Here is a 17,624-nt window from a genome sequence, read left to right as displayed (position 1 = left end):
AGCCTGCCTTTTTGTATTATGTATGCTTCTACTCCTACTCTTGTTCTTTTTTATTTTGAATTAAATAAAACTTGATCACTTCCTCATCTCTATTATTCTACATCATTAGTTTGTTCAAACTTGGGCATTATTGACATTGTAAGTTCTGTGATATACAACATCTTCCATATATATGAAAGACAAATCATACAATAAAATGTAGTAGTAATAACACTAACACAAAAGAAATCTCAAGTGTATCATTATACAAATATTGGACTTTGTTCTGCAATTTCAGTCCAAGGTAAAGTGGAAAACTTAGACGCGGAAGGATAAATTTCAGTCGTTAATTCCATTACAAACAAACACCAGGTGCAGCTAATTGATCAACAGGATCTGCAAACTAAGATATATCATGACAGTGCAATTCATTGCTTCATGAGTAAGCAGAAGAATGTTGTACATAATGCAATAACACTTAGGTTGTTTCCCTTCTCTAATCACTCGTGGAATGATGAGGAGGGGTCTACATTAGGGCTATTAAGGGCATGGAACCAAGACTCGGGTTAGGACAACTGGAGGTGACTCGGACCACTTTCCAGTCATGATGGGGTCACACCAGGGATCAACTCTTAGCCCATTTCTATTTGCCTTGGTGGTGAACGAATTGACACGACATATTCAATGGGAGGCATTGTGGTGCATGTTTTTCGCACATGACAAAATATTGATTGATGAGACGTGTGATGAAGTTAAAGATAGGTTGGAAGCTTGAGGACAAACACTAAAGTCTAAAGGTTTTAGGTTAAGTAGGACAAAAATTAAGTACATGGAGTTATGCTCGGTGATGTAATGCATGAGGCAGAGGTTGAAGTGAAGACCGATGCACAAGTCATACCTAAAAGAGGAAGTTTTAAGTATTGTGGGTTCATTATTCAAGGTAAGTTCTATGACTAGTGGTTAGACCAGTATTATTGTATGAGAAAAATGCTCAAGTTCAAAAGATGAATGTGGTAGAGATAAGAATGTTAAGATAGATGTGTGGATATATTATGAGATACATGATTAAAACCAAAGTTATGTGGGGTAAAGTGGGAGTGACCTCTATGTCGGATAACATGAGGAAAGCAAGACTAGAATGGTTCAAACATGTAAAGAGGAGTTGTGTGGATGCGCGCCATTAAGAAAGTGTGGAAGATTGGCTATAACAGGAGCTAAAGGTAGGCCGAAGAAGAACTAGGGAAGGTAATTAGATAAGACACGACATAGTTTCAACTTACGGGGACTAAATAAAAAATATGAAGATCGAAGATTACAATAGTAAATAATTGAGTAATGTCACACTTTAAATAAGTGGGAGAGGCTGGAGGTTAATCTCCTCTCCGGTCCTCCTTATTAATAGTAGTAAGTATTGGTAATGACTTGTGGTGCAGTGGTGGGAGTGTTTCACCCTTAATCAGGGATCTCGGGTTCGAGCTCTGGGTATGGAGAAAATCATGTTGGGAGCGCCACTCTCGAATGGGCCCTGCAGTGCGCGATTCGAATTTAGTCGGAGCTCCAATGTGGGCTCTAGACATCAGGTGGGAAATCAAAAAAAAAAGTATTGGCAATGGCATAGGTTTTTTTTTGTATAACTTACGGAAATATCTTACATTTGGAGGCTAACTACACCATATTCCAGAAGTTTCCCTAATTACAAAAATCTCGAATTTTTCAATGCTCTCAGATATATTCCGTGTCGGATACATTGCAAATGTTGTGTTTGGTATGTTATTATACTCCTCAAATTTGCATTTAATAGAGCTGATATAAAAGTGACTCAGCTTGCAAAATTATGGTGATAAATTAGGCACTTTATCCTATTTTGGTATCATATATTTTCCTTCCATTCTGATTTTCATCCTTTTCCTTTTGGTTTATCTAATAACATCATAATAATTTATTTTTATCCTAATGTTTATCCATTAATGTCATAGTAATACTAGAATACTAACAAGTCCCTTTCCATCGTTGGTTGATAGATTTGAATCTGTAGTTGAATACAAGAAAAGGATTGATTGTTCAGAGGCGATTCCAATTGATCAACTATGTCTTTCCCTCACATAATCCGCAGCGCCATTCGAAGCACATCATCAAAGATTGCACTTTTAGCAAGATCAACAACCCCTTTCACTAATCGATCCTTTAGTTCAAGTTTTGAATCGGAGAAGAATAGTACAACACCATCAGAGGCCTCCTACTACCATCTAAGCGGTGGCCCTTCTCACATGCGTGCTGCTGTGTTTTGGGAACCAGGCAAACCCCTCACCTTTGAAGACTTCCATATGCCTCGACCTAAAGCTAATGAAGTTCTCATCAAAACTAAAGGTCAGGTCACTACTTTTTATATTCCTTATACATTGGCTTTTCTGCCAGATAATCAATCCTATGCTGATTGCCTCTTTCTGTGGTAAGAATGCAATGCATCACGCGTGGGTTAGGTGCACTGGTTTGGACCCTGCTGCAAACAAAAACTTGGTAATTAAGTGAGCCCATCATCCATCCAGTTGAAAATTGTGCAAAAGTTGCAATCTTTGGACAATCTAGAAAAGGAGTTGTCTCTTTAAAAAAAAATATTTTTGACAAATGTATGTAATTTGCTCTTTCTTAGGTCAACAAGCAAGACTTTTATCTATCCTGGCTTGACACTTATAAGCTTGCATTGTTGGTCTATGTTTGTATGGTTAATTGCACATGCTAATCCAAATGGTATCTATGTAAGAAGGATATGATAGCTAAATTATTGTTGATGTATTTGCTACAGCCTGTGGGGTCTGCCACTCTGACCTGCATGTAATAAAGGGTGAACTTCCATTTGCTAGCCCTTGTGTTGTGGGGCATGAGATAACTGGTGAAGTGGTTGAACATGGACAGCTCTCAGACAGTAAAATCATTGAAAGGTTAAACAATTACACTTTCTTGAAACATACTATAGTTTTCCCTTGATGTAGTTGTCCTTGCCAATCAATGATGAGAAGAATTTGTTATATTTTTCAGGTTTCCTGTGGGATCTCAAGTTGTTGGAGCTTTCATCATGCCTTGTGGTAGCTGTTCCTTCTGCTCTAAGGTAACAATACGTGGATTTGTTTCCTATAAAACCTACAATATTTGCATATCATGATGCAGTCATGCCAAATTATTTGATACCATAGTTATCTAATGAACACAGGGTCAAGATGACTTATGTGAGGATTTCTTTGCTTACAACCGAGCGAAGGGAACCCTTTATGATGGGGAAACGCGACTGTTCCTCCGCAATAGTGGTAAGGAGGCTGTTATTACTTGCAATTTTTTTCTGATTTCTATTTGAGTTTCAAAATTAAACATATGGTCTTCTCAAGCATTCAGGTCAAGCATGATTCTTCAATGCAATATGCATCAAATGTTCAATTTTCTACCTTTTTTGCTTATGCTAGTGGTTTCTCTAAGCTACTGAGCAGATGGCTTGACATGGTCCTGTAATCAGTAAAGAAGGTCTTTACTGCAATTTTTCTGAAAGTCTCACTTATCTGGGAATCAAACTGACTACTTTTATTGTAACTGTAAAGGTTGAACACACTTAGTTTGGGTTTCCACCCTATTCTTGCTGTATCACTAGTTCTTCATAGATACTACTTGTTGCATGAGAAGGAAGGCTGTGGTCTAGGAGATATTCGAAACCCATATTACCAAGTTTAAGAGAAAAAGGAGGTTTGAAAAATGTTACTTAAGAATTTACTTCTATTGAAGAATTTACTGCTCAGGAAAGAAGTATGTTAATACAGAACCTTTATTACATATGCATGAGTGTTCTTCTTCAGCATTGTAGGATGTAGATGAATGTTTCACATTGAGAAATATTTGTTTACTTGTAATAGTGTACCCCGTCATGCCAGAGTTACCTGATACCTATTGTTGTTAAGAGGTGACAAATATCTCGTGGAATTAGTCGAGGTGCACGAAAGCTGGCTCAGACACCACGGTCATCAAAAAAAAAGTACCCCGTCATGCTTTCTATTAACATTTTCAATGTTTGTAAAAAGTTATAAGTGTTCAAAAACTCCACGGGGTGGTCCCCAACTAGTTCGTGTTGAGACAATTGATTAACTGATATGTATGATGAGTATGAACGTTATGGACTATCTGAACAGCTAAGTTGGCACGTGTTCAGATTGGCTTTTTAGGATGTCTATGATTGCTGGACTAGTTATATATGAATGGAAACTTTCTAGCATTATTCATCAACTCCTGATTCTTCTCTTCAACTGTGGTTTTAAACGTTTAATTGCTTAATGTGGTTTTAAACTTTCAATTGCTTAATGTGATTAACATTACCTTATCCAAAAGAAAACTATTCATATTTTGATCTTTCAGGTAAGCCGGTGTATATGTATAGCATGGGAGGTCTAGCTGAATACTGTGTGGTTCCAGCACATGCATTGGCTGTTCTACCAAATTCATTGCCATACACAGAATCCGCCATTTTAGGATGTGCAGTTTTTACTGCCTATGGGGCTATGGCTCATGCTGCTGAGGTGCGCCCAGGTGATGCTGTTGCTGTGATTGGTATAGGAGGTGTTGGCTCAAGGTAAAAAGTTGGATCATCTTAATTTGATTTAACTATGAAAATGAATAAAACAGAATGTTTTGGGTGTCTGATATGGGCACATTATGCCTGCAGTCTGAACACTGGTGAGACTCTATATGTCTAACTAGTAACCTCTATTTTAATTCAATAATTTACTCAATGTCAAGTTCTGTTCTTCATTTTTATGCATTCGCAATTGATTTCCTTACTATACCGTGTTTCTTCTTCATACTTTATCTTTGTTCATTCTTACCTCTACTATCCTGTGGATGGGCATCTTGAGTTAAGCTTTGCTACTTTTATTCTGATTTGCTTCTGTGATTTATTACCTGAAAACGCGGTATAGCTGTCTGCAAATAGCAAGAGCATTTGGGGCGTCAGAGATTATTGCAGTAGATGTTCAAGATGAGAAATTGCAGAAAGCTAAGTTCCTTGGAGCCACTCATTGTGTAAATGCATCAAAGGTGGATGCAGTGAAGACAATCAAGGTATAGACTTCTCCCTTAACCTGTTATGTACATACTATCAAATTAACATTCAATTAACTATCAAACACCATATAGTATTTACTCAATTCTGATTTCTAGATAAAGAGGTGGGTTTGTATGCTAATATACATTAAGGCCAAGGCCCAAGAGTACATCTGTATGCGATGTGCTGTAGACTAAGTTGTGTTGACTCTTCACTTTCGATGCCACAGTTGGATTCTCAAAGAAATACACTATTTTTTGAGAATCCCACGCACCCGTTGACATTTTTGAGGAGTTTGAGCAACATCGGCTGTAGATAATTATAGGAAAATGTTGTGCAAACTGAGCAGTGAAATTATTCCAAATGAGATCTATAGGTTCTGATTGCGCAAGTTCTTGAATTTTGGCCTTGAGTTCATTGGCCAACTTGTGTATTCAAGAGGGCTGTTTCTGCACTATGTTCATGTCTAGCTTATGCATTTTCTGTGGATTTTGTTAAATCCAGTCTTCAAATCTTGTAGTATAAATTATTTGTTATTGGCGAGATGGGTTCTATACAAATGCATATGTTTAGTTCCAAGTCTAATAATTACAAGCATGAATGACAAATATATGAACTAAGAAATTGAATATTTTTTTACAATGTAAAATATTATTTGCTTAGTGTCACCCCCTCAGAAGAGGCTCGCTCACTGGCAAGGGGAAATTATGCCTTAGAACCTTGATGACGACACTTTAAATGCACATGAAGCGACGTGAAGAGGCTCGATATGTTTTGAGCCTCACTTCAATGTTGTAAGCGCGCTTTAAGTGTACCTTTGACAACACTGTTTTAATGTTTTGATTTAAGTGACAAACTTATGGGTAAAACCAGTATAATAGAGAATGGCGACTTTCAGGTGATTAATGGTGAGGCTGTCCTAATAAACTAGTGCTATTACTACTATTGGTATATGTTTTCTTTTGTTTTTATTAACCAGCTGAACAAAATATGAGTTGCACCTATCACGGTCCAATAATAAAGGAAAGCTTGTGCTTTTAATACTAGTTCGTTGGATTTTGTTTATTAGTATCTGAATTTTCCTTCTAGCACTCTGATATGTCTTACATGTGCATTTATTGGGAGATTTTGCCCATAGCTAATTGCTTTTTAGGTTGTTAAAATGGAGTCTTCTTCTGATCAAATGTTTGGCTTGCATTTGAGAACATACCGACTGCTTAAACTAATATGATAAGCTATTCAACTTGTACAGGACATCACAGGAGGCTATGGTGTTGACATAGCTGTTGAAGCTTTGGGGAGACCACAAACATTCTTGCAGTGTGTGCAAAGCGTTCGCGATGGAGGAAAAGCTGTGATGATTGGACTTACACTATCTGGTGCTAAGGGGGAGGTGGATATTAACCACCTAGTGCGACGACAGGTATGTGCTTTTGTGTGTTTTATTGCTTGTCCCTCTCAATTCCAATCTGCTAACACCGATGATCCATTCCCTCTTTTTGATATGTCAAATTGTTTTGCATTCAAAGAAATAGGCACATACTTCTTCTTTTATAAAGGTAAAGTTTTATTAAAGAAGTACTAAACTGGTACATAGAGATATATCAGAAGCAGACAATGCCTACAGAAATAACATCCAGTTACATTTTTCCTAGCAAACCTAAGGAAACCCATGTACTTATCTATACTTCCCTCTAAGAACCTCTTAAACCCATAGAAAATAGACTTTGGAGACGAGTGAGATGTGATTCTTTTTGTTTTCAAAACAACCATTTTCCCCTTCTCTCCCAGATACTGGAATGGTCCTCCATATTTTCTTCTTATTCCCTGCTATCTTTTACCCTTGCCAACTGACTAGTAGGCTTCTTATATCTGAAGGCATAACCCAAGCAACCCCACACCGGTTTAGGAACAGCTCCCAGCATTGCTTAGCAATTATACAGTGAATAAACAGATGATTAACAGATTCCAATCCATTTTCTCATAAATAGCACTTGTTACTTAAAGTGAAGCCTCTCCTTTGTAGATTATCTTGGGTTAAACAAGACTCTTTGATGACAATCCACCCAAAACAGGCCACATGATAGGCGCTTTGGTATCCCATAACATTTCCATGGCGAATTTTCTTCACAATTATCAGCCTGTTTGTGGGAGAATATCATAGCAGCTTCTGACAGAATATTGCTTGCCGTCCAAACTATGCAGTTCTCTTTATCTTCTTCTACCATTGATCCAATAATTGAAGTGATTGCCCTACTTAATTCCAATTCCCAATCATTAAAATCTCTCGTAAAATTCTGCTGCTAGACATTTTAAGAGTGACTCAGCAGCACTTCTTTGTACTTTTCAAAACATGAACTTCTGTAAGAATGAAGATATTAAGGGGTAAATATGGCTTGCCTAGGCCTAGTCTGTGGTCTGTTAGTAAATGCCATACTGATATATACTAGTAAAGTTTTTAATTCTATAAAAAAAGGTTTAAATAGTCTTTCATTTATTGTATTGGAATATGAAAATCCATATTATGTTTAGGTACTATTAATATTTTTCTGAGCACTATTGTGTTTTCTTATTTGAATATAAGCAGCTTTTTCTCACTGCTGATATTGTGATGCTAGATAAAAGTAATTGGCTCTTATGGAGCCAGAGCAAGACAAGATCTCCCTAAGCTGATTAAACTTGCCGAAAGTGGCATATTCAATCTATCTGCTGCTGTTTCAAGGACCTGCAAATTTGAAGACGCTCCACAGGCATACAAAGATCTTGATCAGGGAACCATTACTGGACGCGCTGTTGTTGAAATAATGTAATTTGATATTTACAGCAAGCTCATCACTCATTTGACATTCGTGTAAACTTCTGTTTCTGGTGGTCTAGTGCCAGCAAATGTTACTGTTGGCATTAAATGAAGCAAACCTGTAAATATGTGTCGAAAAGTAATAAAACTAATTTTGAAACAGGGGTTCCCAAAACGTTATTCTCAGAAATCTTGCCGGTGTAATATAGCTTTTAATCTCAAATTTGATTACGCTTCATGGTGATTAGTGTACCTCTGTAAGATTAAACATGTTAAAAGACACCTTTTTCCGCACTATGTACGCCCTCACTGGACGCTGTAGATAACCTTAAGAAGTGGTAGAGAAGTGCAACTATATCTTGAATGAGAAGCACACAAACTGAAAAACCTTCCTCCAGATTGTTGTTGATAACATCAATAATTCTTTCTCTGAAAGGTAATAGGAAAAAAAATTGACCGTGAAGCAGTGGAGGCCTCTGAATTATTTTCTACGCATCAATTCAAGCACCAAGTGCAAAATACATATCTATTTGGAACAATACTAAACGTTAATAGCTTCTACAACTAACGAACAAAATCATACTGAGAGACTACTGTTGCTACTTGCTCTTGGTAGAAATCAGTGTTACAGACATTGTTAATAGCCTCTACTTCAATTAGCTTAAAATGGTACTTCCATGTATAAAACTGCAAGTCTTCCACCATAACACAATGATCAAATGTCGATAACCAAAATTATTAAAGGAACATCCTAATGTTAGAACCAGCCAATGAACATCATATACAAAATTGGAACAGTAACCTTTCATCTGTACCATAATCACAGAAATGAAAAAGAACCAAATTTCATTCCTATCATTGGCCAGCGTTCAATTGCCAAAAATGAACTGTCATTTCAACAAAATGCAGGACAAATTTCTTTTCCCCTATATTCATCTCGGCATGATGGTTAGCTGCGACTACAATACCAATTCTGAACAACAGAGTATGTTGCCATAGTCTAACTTTCTAGGTTAGTCTTCTTTCCACTTGTTAACGTACTTCAAGAAGGCAAGAGCAGGATTATCTCCTGGTGGAGCACGGACACGTGTTGATCTCCGAACATCAGCATCGTCTGTTTCTGCCTTCTGAGCCACCTCCTTCGATCTCTTTTGAAGTTCCAAGCTGTAATAAGTTAAACCAGAGACATTTAGAGATGAAGAGGAAATCTTTGAAGATAATGATTGCAAGATAAAAGACCTCAAGAGTTCTGAAACAGATTTGGAAGACTATTCCCATATGCATTTTCAGACCATCTAGTTGGAGAGAAACAATGCATACTTTGAAGGAAAAAAGAAACATATATCTAGAATTAAGAATACATGTTTGCAAATTTGATTTTTTTGGTGTAATTGTAGTAGATTAGATGACGTGGATCAATATATGATTTTTTTATTATAAAGGTAGGCAATATATGATCTTCCTGAGTTTGTTAGGATGAGCTACTTGATTGTCTGATGTTTTATGTTAGTTGTTGAATCTTGTATGATCACGTATGAGCTTGGTACCTTACCAATAAAACTGTCCTTGACAAAAAAAACAATCATCAATTACGAAATAAACAAAATACTGAAATCCCAGAGTTGACCAACTCTACTGGGATGCCAAACATCAAAATGAAACAAATGAAAAGGAAACTCTTACACAATTATTAGACGAGGAAATGTAGATCGTTTGTGCTTTCCTGGGTTGACATGACTTACAGCCTAATGCAAACAATTTGGACAAACCACAGACCATTTTCTAAATTTTGGGTAAATTATCATATGCCCTAACCGCCTATGGATTGTATCTAGAGATTCGCAAGTTGTATGGAGTTGGGAGAGGTAGATGGAGTTTGGGGAGAAAATGAAGGAGAAACAATCAAAGCCGCTAAAAGTTGAAACGGATAAGATCTCAAGAATGCCTAGGTGTACAGAAGAAGCTATAAAGTAGAGATTAGCTTCAACGAAAACAACGCCAACAATGCATAAGGTACTGGGGAGTAAAAGTTAGTAGCACCGACATCCCTTCTAGCACAAAGAGCAAACTCATCTTTCCCTGGAGTCATGTGCTCCCAAAGACACGAGGAGGAAGAGAGAATAAAGATGATTTGAGTAAACAAAAGGAGTGAGATAATGACTCACAGAGAGACTGATCTTTATGTGTTCTATTGCCTCAAGAGTAGTGTATGTATTTAGTGATCTGTGTTGATGATATGCTCATCATATATAATAATGAAAAGAAAAGTATCAACTTGAAGAATAACCTTTTCGAATTTTCAGACCAAGGACCTAGATCGATTGATATACTTTTCAGGCATTGAGGTTTTGATGAATCGAGATAGTTCATTTCACAAAGAAAGTATGTTCTTATATTATTATTATTTTGAGAAGGAGAAAGTATGTTCTTACATTCCTGAGGAGACATGAATGAAGAATTGTAGGCCTATTCCTATTGATACTCCGATGGATCCGAAAAGGGACCCTCTGATTGTGGAAGATGTAGAAAGTAGGTAGTCAAGTTAAAGTAAGTCATTGTGACTCGACCTAACATCGATTTCCCAGTAAGTGTTGTGAGTCAGTAATTGAATTCTCCTTATGAGTCAATGGAATAAGGGTTATTTGTATTCTTCGATATAGAAAATCTACTCCAGAAAAAAAAATACTTTACGAACATCGAGGACATCAGCAGATTGAGCAGGGTTACCCTACCTCTGGATACACCATTCTAGTTAAAAGGAAATTTAGTGTCTTTGAAAAGCAAGAAACAAAATACAGTTGCAAGACCATCTGCATAAGTGAACTAAAGTTTGGAGAGAATAGTCAAATGAAACTTATTTATGATAATTAGGTGCACCTCTCTTAAATCAGTATTAAATACCAAGGGAAGATGGGTTTTATTGTGCCTCTCTTACTGTTTCTAAATAGATCATGACTACAGTTTTAACATAATTAACAGCAAATGTCATACATGTAAGCAGAAAACACACATGAAAATAGACTAATAACAGTTGCCCAGAGGATATAGCAATTCCGTAGCTTAAAGCAACACGACAAAGAGACCACCCAACCAAGTTCTCACGTGATTTTAGTATCATGGGCTCTTTCTAAGTTGCCTCCAAAATTCAAATAAAATAAAATAAAGTTCACCTCACTTTATTTTTATTTTGATAAGTTCAGCTCACCTCAGTGTAACTGTAATCCTCAAGAGTCGAGACTAATACCAACCACCAAGTTCCATTGCATGATTCTTTTTTTCGGAACTGTGGTCTCCTCCTAAGTCCCATTAAAGATTCCAAATAAAGAATTTAGGCAAATGAAAGTATTTCATCCGAAGTTCAACTCACCTTATTTTGTGGTAGAGATTTTCGAGTTGCTTTTTAAGAGCCCTCTCCCTTTCACCCTTGACATTCAGTGATCCAATCAGAGCATCAAGCTGTTACAAGGAAAAGTTGAACATCATCACAACGTAAGAGAAAACCATAAGGGAAAATGTGTTCTAGTATCTATACCTCCTCCTGGGAAGAGTAATAGCCCCACTCGACGGAATCTGAACTCTCAACAAATATTCTTCCATCACGGCGGAAAAACCAATATCTATTATAATCTCGGTCCTTTCCCAATGGATTGGTGCGTATCACTCTTTTCTCTATTTCCCGTTCAAGATATTCTTTCTGCAATGCAGACACACAAGGAACACATCTTTAACAAATACAAGTAAAAAACATTAATGTTGAGTCACAATTTGCACTGTGCAAATTGCGGACCATGAAGCCATTTCAACAGACATCTCGGTAAGAAAACTTCAGTATGTCAACTTGTCTGTTTAACATGAGACAACATGCTTGTCTGTCGAAGAAAGAGAACCAGAGAGCTAGATAGAGAGAGGAGAGGGTACTCACCCTTTGCTCCTTACTCCTGTTTTCAAGATGCTCCTTTATCTCATTCTTCCGCATTTTGTGAGCAGCTCTTTGGTCCATACTCCTGCTTTCTAACATTTCCTTCCCTTCATCCTTTATCAATTTATCAGAAGCAATCTTAGAGGAAGCATTCATCTTTGCTGTAGAATTTTTGACGTCAACCTTTCTCTTCTTAGAATTTTTCAATGAGGAGATTGTTAGCTCACTCTCACTATTAGACAGGAAGCAACAAGAGACAGAAAAACGGAAAATAAGAAACTGACATCATGAAGTTACCATCCAAATTCTAGAAAAACTTCAAGTACAAAAAAGTAAACCTGTTTTCAAATGAATGTTTTGATGGAGATGTCTGTTTGCCATTGCTACTTGGCATATCTCCATTCTCTCTGAGGTGGTTATCACTCCCAGTATCTGAGGAGTTGCCACGCCCTTTTGTTGCTTCCTTCCCATTAGACTGGATTTTCAAATGGTCTTCTCTCTTCTTCCTAGATTCTTCCAAAATTTCCTCTCTCCTTGTTGCTGCAAGTGCATACTGCTTTTCAATATCCTCATCCAACTTCTCCTTAAAATACTCTGTCTCAAGGACTCGACAGACCAGTTCACGCAAGATTGTCAATTTGGCCTGAATATCTAGAAGGCCATAGTGACCCCTCTTAATTGTTGCAACATGATTAGACAATTCAACAATACCAGTCAATTCCAAAAAATCAGACAAATACTCTGTCCAGGTGACTAAAGTAATCTGGGAAGCAAAAAAGGGAAGGTTTAGGTAAGACAATTATCAGTGTTCAACAAAGAAATGTATAAAATAATTACTTGCATTGTAAGAGAAAAAATATCCCATTGGTGAAATATGTCAAACATATTCTGATTTATAAGTCAATTTGCAAATACATACATTGATAAATTTATCTTAATATCAGAAGTGCACGCATAAATTCAAATTTCAACTTTGAGCTTCAATTGATTCTTCTTTTTTTTTTTGGTTATCAAGTAAGGCATGTGAGCTTCAATATATTCTTTTCAGGTCATGAGCATCTTGCCTATAATGGCAAGAGGTTATATATCCATGAGAAACAGTTTTATAAAAATTAATTATGCAAAAATTATGACTAGTTGTGGCCTTGTGGGAAATACATTCAACTGTATAAAATTCAAACATTTTACATGCTTAATAAAATAACATAGATACTCAACACTATACAAATTACCGAATTCCAAGAAATATAACATAAACATATTATACAAGACAAGATATAGTCAAAACCTTAAAAAGTTAAAGAAAGAAAATACACCAATCATGGCAAACGCGTGCAAGGGCATGAAATCCCCCACCCACCCAGCATCGAGCCATTGGAGAATTAGCCCTTGAGATTCTCTCCCTCCAATAGTCCCCCCCCCCCCCCCCCCCCCCCAGGATTTTTGGAGCTTGCCTCACATCAGGACAAGTTCCAACTTTTCCTTTTAAAGATATATCGATATCATCAGAGTTCACAAAATATGGTACTTAATCAGATTGTGTTACACAAGAATGTTAGTCAATCATATGTCCGGGAAAAAAACATAAATCCCTCAAGAGTTGTTTTTTAAAGAAGGTTAATCAATCATGTCAGCAAAAAACAAATCTTTCAAAAGTTGAGAATTCGTGACCTTCGAAAGAGAACATAACATGATTCAAATATTACCTTCAGCTTTGGTCTTTTCTTCTGTACAGCTATGAAATACTCACTGTTATCTTTCAAAAGAAAACGAAGAAGGGCTGAATGACATTCAGTTATGAGAACAATATTGCTGCCTTTTTGACAGACAGCCCTTTCAAAATCTTCAAGGGAGAATGGTGACAGGTGCAATAACCTGCCAAATGAGGTACAGAAATCCCAGACCATCAAGTGATCCCCTACACATTCCATTGGGACGTTAAATTCCCTGCATGGAGGAGGGCGTTCAGCCAACTGTTTATCGAACTCTGTGTATTGCACCAAAAGATCATCGATTGGATATCTAATGGACTGTGCCTTCAGTTTGTCTTCTGCATATGTCAATGCAGTGAAGACAAAGCATTAATATGGTACATGAGAAACTAGACAGCAGAAGTACGCTTCATATCATACATACCAGTTCCAACATGTGAGGATAAAGGTGGAATAAGAGGTAGCTTTCTTGAAATAAATGATTCTATTAAATTATAAAATCCCAAACATGTAACACTTACAAGTAAACATGACATTTCTAAGCCATTATAATACTTCCCAAGTAAACATTTTTTTCTTTTCAACTTTCCAAGTAAGCATAAAACATATTCAAGTTGTTGCATAACAATTTGTCAGGGAAAAGTAAGTGATGTCCAATTTGTGTATTTTTTCTTTTCAAGTTTTTCCATATGAAAAATTACTTAAATTTCATGTTTTCGTAAAACTTATAAATGTGTTGCTGAATAATGTGTCACAGCACCTGATATACCTAAGATGTTAAACTTCAAGTAAGCATGTAACATTTACAAGATCTGTAACAATTTGAAGATCTCATGCAACTTAGTTAAGTAAATATTCACATATACGAGATAGTATCCTTGATCAGTCTAGACTTTTTTTTGATGACCGTGGAGTCCGAGTCAGCTTTCACACACCTCGACTAATTCCACAAGATACTTGTCACCTCCCAGTATCAACTGGTACCAGGCCTAGTGTTTTTTTATCCCTGTTGGGATTTGAACCTGAGCCCTCATGGTTCTAAACCCACTTCATTGGCCACTAGGCCACACCTTGGGTGCAATGTAAGTATCCTTGATCAGACTTGACAATGTAAGTACCAATAAGTAGAAGAAACAACTCTATACAATAGAAAGTAAATAACAACAAGCCAACATCTATCAGCAGTACCTCTTCCTATCTCGTAGGGATCTTGGAAGCCATTCTCTTTAGCCTCCTGAATAAACAAGACTATTAGTACATGAAAGTGACAAAATTAACAGGACAGTATATAAAAAGTTACTAGAGCACTTACTCTATCTTCACTTTTCTTTCTCTTCCTATTTACAACAACCACTCCATCCTGCATAAAAAATTGGTCTTTAAGATCATCTGGGGGATCAGTTGGAATCCCATGCTTCTTTGCCAATTTTTCATGCAAGACCCAAGGAATACTACGATATGTAGATTCTCTGATAAAAGACTTCAGAAAAGCTCTACTAAATCGCAATTTGCACCTAATCAGATCTTCTTCGTCGACGGCTGTATTCTCAGGCAGTCTTTCATATTTGTCTAGCCATGCAACCTCATAACGAGTTTTCTCACCATCCTTCACAACTCTCTCGATTTTGCAGGAATATACATGATTGTTTTTCCTCCCATATAATTCACTACCTTCTGAAAGACAGCCCTGTAATTTTTGAGCAACAGCATCCCCAAGATCTTTTAAACTGAGCATACCTGCAATTCAGTCATTACCAAGAATCATCACCACAAAAAACTACAAGAGAATGAACATGTAAAAAAAACACAAGAATTGTAACACAAAAGCAAATCCAATCACATCTATATCCACATTTGTTTGAAACAGTAGCTTGCAGAATCCTTAAACCTAATAATTCTGAACCAAGAATTCAATTATGGGTAATGCTGAACTACGTTTTCTTGAGCCAAGGGTCTACTAAAAACAACCTCTCTACCTTACAGGTTTACACAAGGTAGAGGTAAGGTTTGTGTACACCCCACCCTTCCCCAAATCCCACTTGTGGAATCACACTGGGTATGTTGTTGTTGTTGCTAACTAAATTGAAAATGAGGACATAAACGAGCTTGTTAGATCATTTAAGAAAGAGAAAATTGCTGGAAATGTTTACACGAACGCAAGCGGCAAAACCATCAGTTAGTATCGAAATTTACTAATGTTCTCCACAAACTGAAGCAACACTTAAGCAAGAACATGTATAACGCAATTACACTAGCAAGTGTTCGGAGCATTGACAGGTGAGTCTTTTTTGACAAGGCATTGATAGGTGAGTCTTGAACTTTCATGATCTAGAATGTGGAAGTGTGACTAGCAATTTGGAGTTACTCCTTGTTTTTCAGCTATGTTCAATAAGTGTTCTCTCTTTACGTACTGTTTGGGACTGCTCAATGATAAGCTTGGTGTTGGTGGTTTATCTAAATTGGAAAAACCTAGTTCTAGTTTGATTAGTTTTGCACTTGATCCTTGGAGCTGGAACAAGTTGCATTTATTCCAGCAGCAAACCATGAAGTAGTGCTCTCCACTCTCAGACACAAGGCTAAAGCATGAACATGACAATATAACTACGTCAATGAAGTGCTTTGCGCTCCATTCTTGTTGGGATTCAGAAAATGCAGTGATATCAGAACCTTCAAACATAATTCTAGGACATTAAGTAATTCAACTGAAACACAAGAGAGAGCAAAACTAAAATCATCTCTAGTAGTAAAAACACCAATAGAATTTTAGTTAGGTGAGAAAACCATGTCATTCAGGAAGCTAAAAGATGCATTGACGTACTGAATTGCACATCGCGAAGAACTGGAGCCACTAGTTCCTCAGGGAACTTCTGAACTTCTTCTGCAGCTTTCTTCTCCGAAACCAAAGCTTCCTCATACGTCAAGTAATTCTTTCCTGTCAATTTGCATGTCCACACCCTATGGCGATACAGGTTTATTCGTCTCAGATATTCACTACATTTTTCAGGAAAGTAATTCTAATTAGAATAATACCACAAATAAAAGGAAAATATCATAAATTTCAATAAAAATCATGACTTTTGAAGGGTTACCTATAATCCCTAAATATCTCTTTAGTAAACCGAACTTGGAACACGAGTTCATTCGGCTTCAAATCCTTTGGTTTTTCCGCCAAAGCAAATGGCTTTCTTTTAAATAACGGCATCTCCAATCCCTGCAATATACCAAAACAACAACAAAAAAAACACAACAGAAACCCTATAAAAACCAATACATAAAAATTCCAAAAAAAAACAAAGAATACATTCACACGGCTCCCACATGCAAATATTCCAAGCCACAACATCTCTTGTACATATGCTGATGTAGCTAAAAGAGCATTACATGAAATTCCACATTAGACATACCTTATGAAATAAAGATTTTAAAATCCCAAAATAGCTGCAACAAATAAATTCACTACTGTATTCCAACAAAGATCCGACATTTATGACATTCATGCTAAGACAGTATACAAGAATTACATGTACCAAAAATCCACATGACACAAACCCTACAAAATCAGAAAAACTGAAACCCCAAAAACAGCATCGAATAAATTAACAGCTCTAGCGTGCATATATACCAAAGATACTACAGTTTTGCACCTGACACTGATGTAAATAAGCAAGCATTACATTAAAATGCATAAATCAAAAAACCCAATTACAATATTGATACATTCATCTGACTCAACAAAGAAAAAAGTGGAGAAAATACATTTCCCGCCAGTGAAGTATTCAAGATTTTGCGTTAAAATAGCAGAAATTATGAAGGAAAAAGAGGGCTTACCAGATTCAGAAGAAGATTGTGGATATGGGTTTTTTGAGATTCGGGTAGTTTTACGAGTGTTGGAAGTTGATGGTGGAAGAGAGAGGAAGGCGGTGGTGGTTTGGGACGTGTTTGCCGATACTCTCTCTCTCTCTGTTCAATTCCCTCGTCTTAGGAACACAATTTATACTAGTACTACAAGTACTATTTTTACATTTTATTTATGGGTTACTTTACTAAAATACCCCTATCACAATTGAAGTATGTATCGATTAGGGTTACGGTGAAGTGGTAAGTTCTCCTCCATCTTTAACCAACCGATCAAGGTTACAG

General features: G+C 36.8%; 3 protein-coding genes across 3 annotated transcripts; 1 reads left to right on the top strand and 2 right to left on the bottom strand.

Annotated features, from left to right (window-relative positions):
• The first annotated feature begins 1,906 nt into the window (after window positions 1–1,906).
• On the top strand, window positions 1,907–8,028 carry LOC125819676 (uncharacterized). The gene is made up of 8 exons (XM_049499142.1): window positions 1,907–2,346; window positions 2,783–2,918; window positions 3,016–3,085; window positions 3,188–3,281; window positions 4,372–4,585; window positions 4,932–5,073; window positions 6,309–6,479; window positions 7,675–8,028. Exons 1-8 carry the CDS (start codon window positions 2,067–2,069, stop codon window positions 7,864–7,866), a joined length of 1,299 nt encoding a protein of 432 aa, XP_049355099.1. The 5' UTR covers window positions 1,907–2,066; the 3' UTR covers window positions 7,867–8,028.
• LOC125819467 (uncharacterized) lies at window positions 7,893–16,827 on the bottom strand. Its single transcript, XM_049498894.1, has 16 exons — window positions 16,786–16,827; window positions 16,574–16,695; window positions 16,303–16,475; window positions 15,954–16,151; window positions 14,797–15,221; window positions 14,673–14,718; window positions 14,555–14,623; window positions 13,909–13,968; window positions 13,479–13,822; window positions 12,111–12,535; window positions 11,776–12,004; window positions 11,386–11,547; window positions 11,221–11,309; window positions 8,895–9,017; window positions 8,137–8,282; window positions 7,893–7,972 (listed from the first exon to the last, which is right to left on the bottom strand). Exons 1-16 carry the CDS (start codon window positions 16,825–16,827, stop codon window positions 7,893–7,895), a joined length of 2,733 nt encoding a protein of 910 aa, XP_049354851.1.
• On the bottom strand, window positions 8,535–17,440 carry LOC125819672 (uncharacterized). Its single transcript, XM_049499139.1, has 11 exons — window positions 17,313–17,440; window positions 16,574–16,695; window positions 16,303–16,475; window positions 14,797–15,221; window positions 14,673–14,718; window positions 13,479–13,822; window positions 12,111–12,535; window positions 11,776–12,004; window positions 11,386–11,547; window positions 11,221–11,309; window positions 8,535–9,017 (listed from the first exon to the last, which is right to left on the bottom strand). Exons 2-11 carry the CDS (start codon window positions 16,684–16,686, stop codon window positions 8,867–8,869), a joined length of 2,157 nt encoding a protein of 718 aa, XP_049355096.1. The 5' UTR covers window positions 16,687–16,695; window positions 17,313–17,440; the 3' UTR covers window positions 8,535–8,866.
• Window positions 17,441–17,624: the final 184 nt, after the last annotated feature.

This window comes from Solanum verrucosum, unplaced genomic scaffold, assembly GCF_900185275.1.
Source record: "Solanum verrucosum unplaced genomic scaffold, falcon-dt-bn FXZP01000255.1, whole genome shotgun sequence".
NCBI classification, from domain to species: domain Eukaryota; kingdom Viridiplantae; phylum Streptophyta; class Magnoliopsida; order Solanales; family Solanaceae; genus Solanum; species Solanum verrucosum.
The sequence above is the reverse complement of the archived record's forward strand: the minus strand, read 5'-3'. Positions and strand labels throughout refer to the sequence as shown.

Bases quoted from the DNA above. Each gene is read 5' to 3' on its own strand.
- LOC125819676 (XM_049499142.1), top strand. From the start codon at position 2,067: ATGTCTTTCCCTCACATAATCCGCAGCGCCATTCGAAGCACATCATCA. The intron at 2,919-3,015 runs GTTAAACAATTA...TATATTTTTCAG, and splicing joins GACAGTAAAATCATTGAAAG to GTTTCCTGTGGGATCTCAAG. The intron at 6,480-7,674 runs GTATGTGCTTTT...TTGTGATGCTAG, and splicing joins ACCACCTAGTGCGACGACAG to ATAAAAGTAATTGGCTCTTA.
- LOC125819672 (XM_049499139.1), bottom strand. From the start codon at position 16,686: ATGCCGTTATTTAAAAGAAAGCCATTTGCTTTGGCGGAAAAACCAAAG. The intron at 16,476-16,573 runs GTAACCCTTCAA...TGAAAAATGTAG, and splicing joins GAGATATTTAGGGATTATAG to TGAATATCTGAGACGAATAA. The intron at 11,548-11,775 runs GTGAGTACCCTC...TCTGCATTGCAG, and splicing joins ACAGGAGTAAGGAGCAAAGG to AAAGAATATCTTGAACGGGA.
- LOC125819467 (XM_049498894.1), bottom strand. From the start codon at position 16,827: ATGTTGTGGCTTGGAATATTTGCATGTGGGAGCCGTGTGAAT. The intron at 16,696-16,785 runs GTATTCTTTGTT...GGTATATTGCAG, and splicing joins CATGTGGGAGCCGTGTGAAT to GGATTGGAGATGCCGTTATT. The intron at 14,719-14,796 runs GTAAGTGCTCTA...TTGTTTATTCAG, and splicing joins GAAAGAAAAGTGAAGATAGA to GAGGCTAAAGAGAATGGCTT.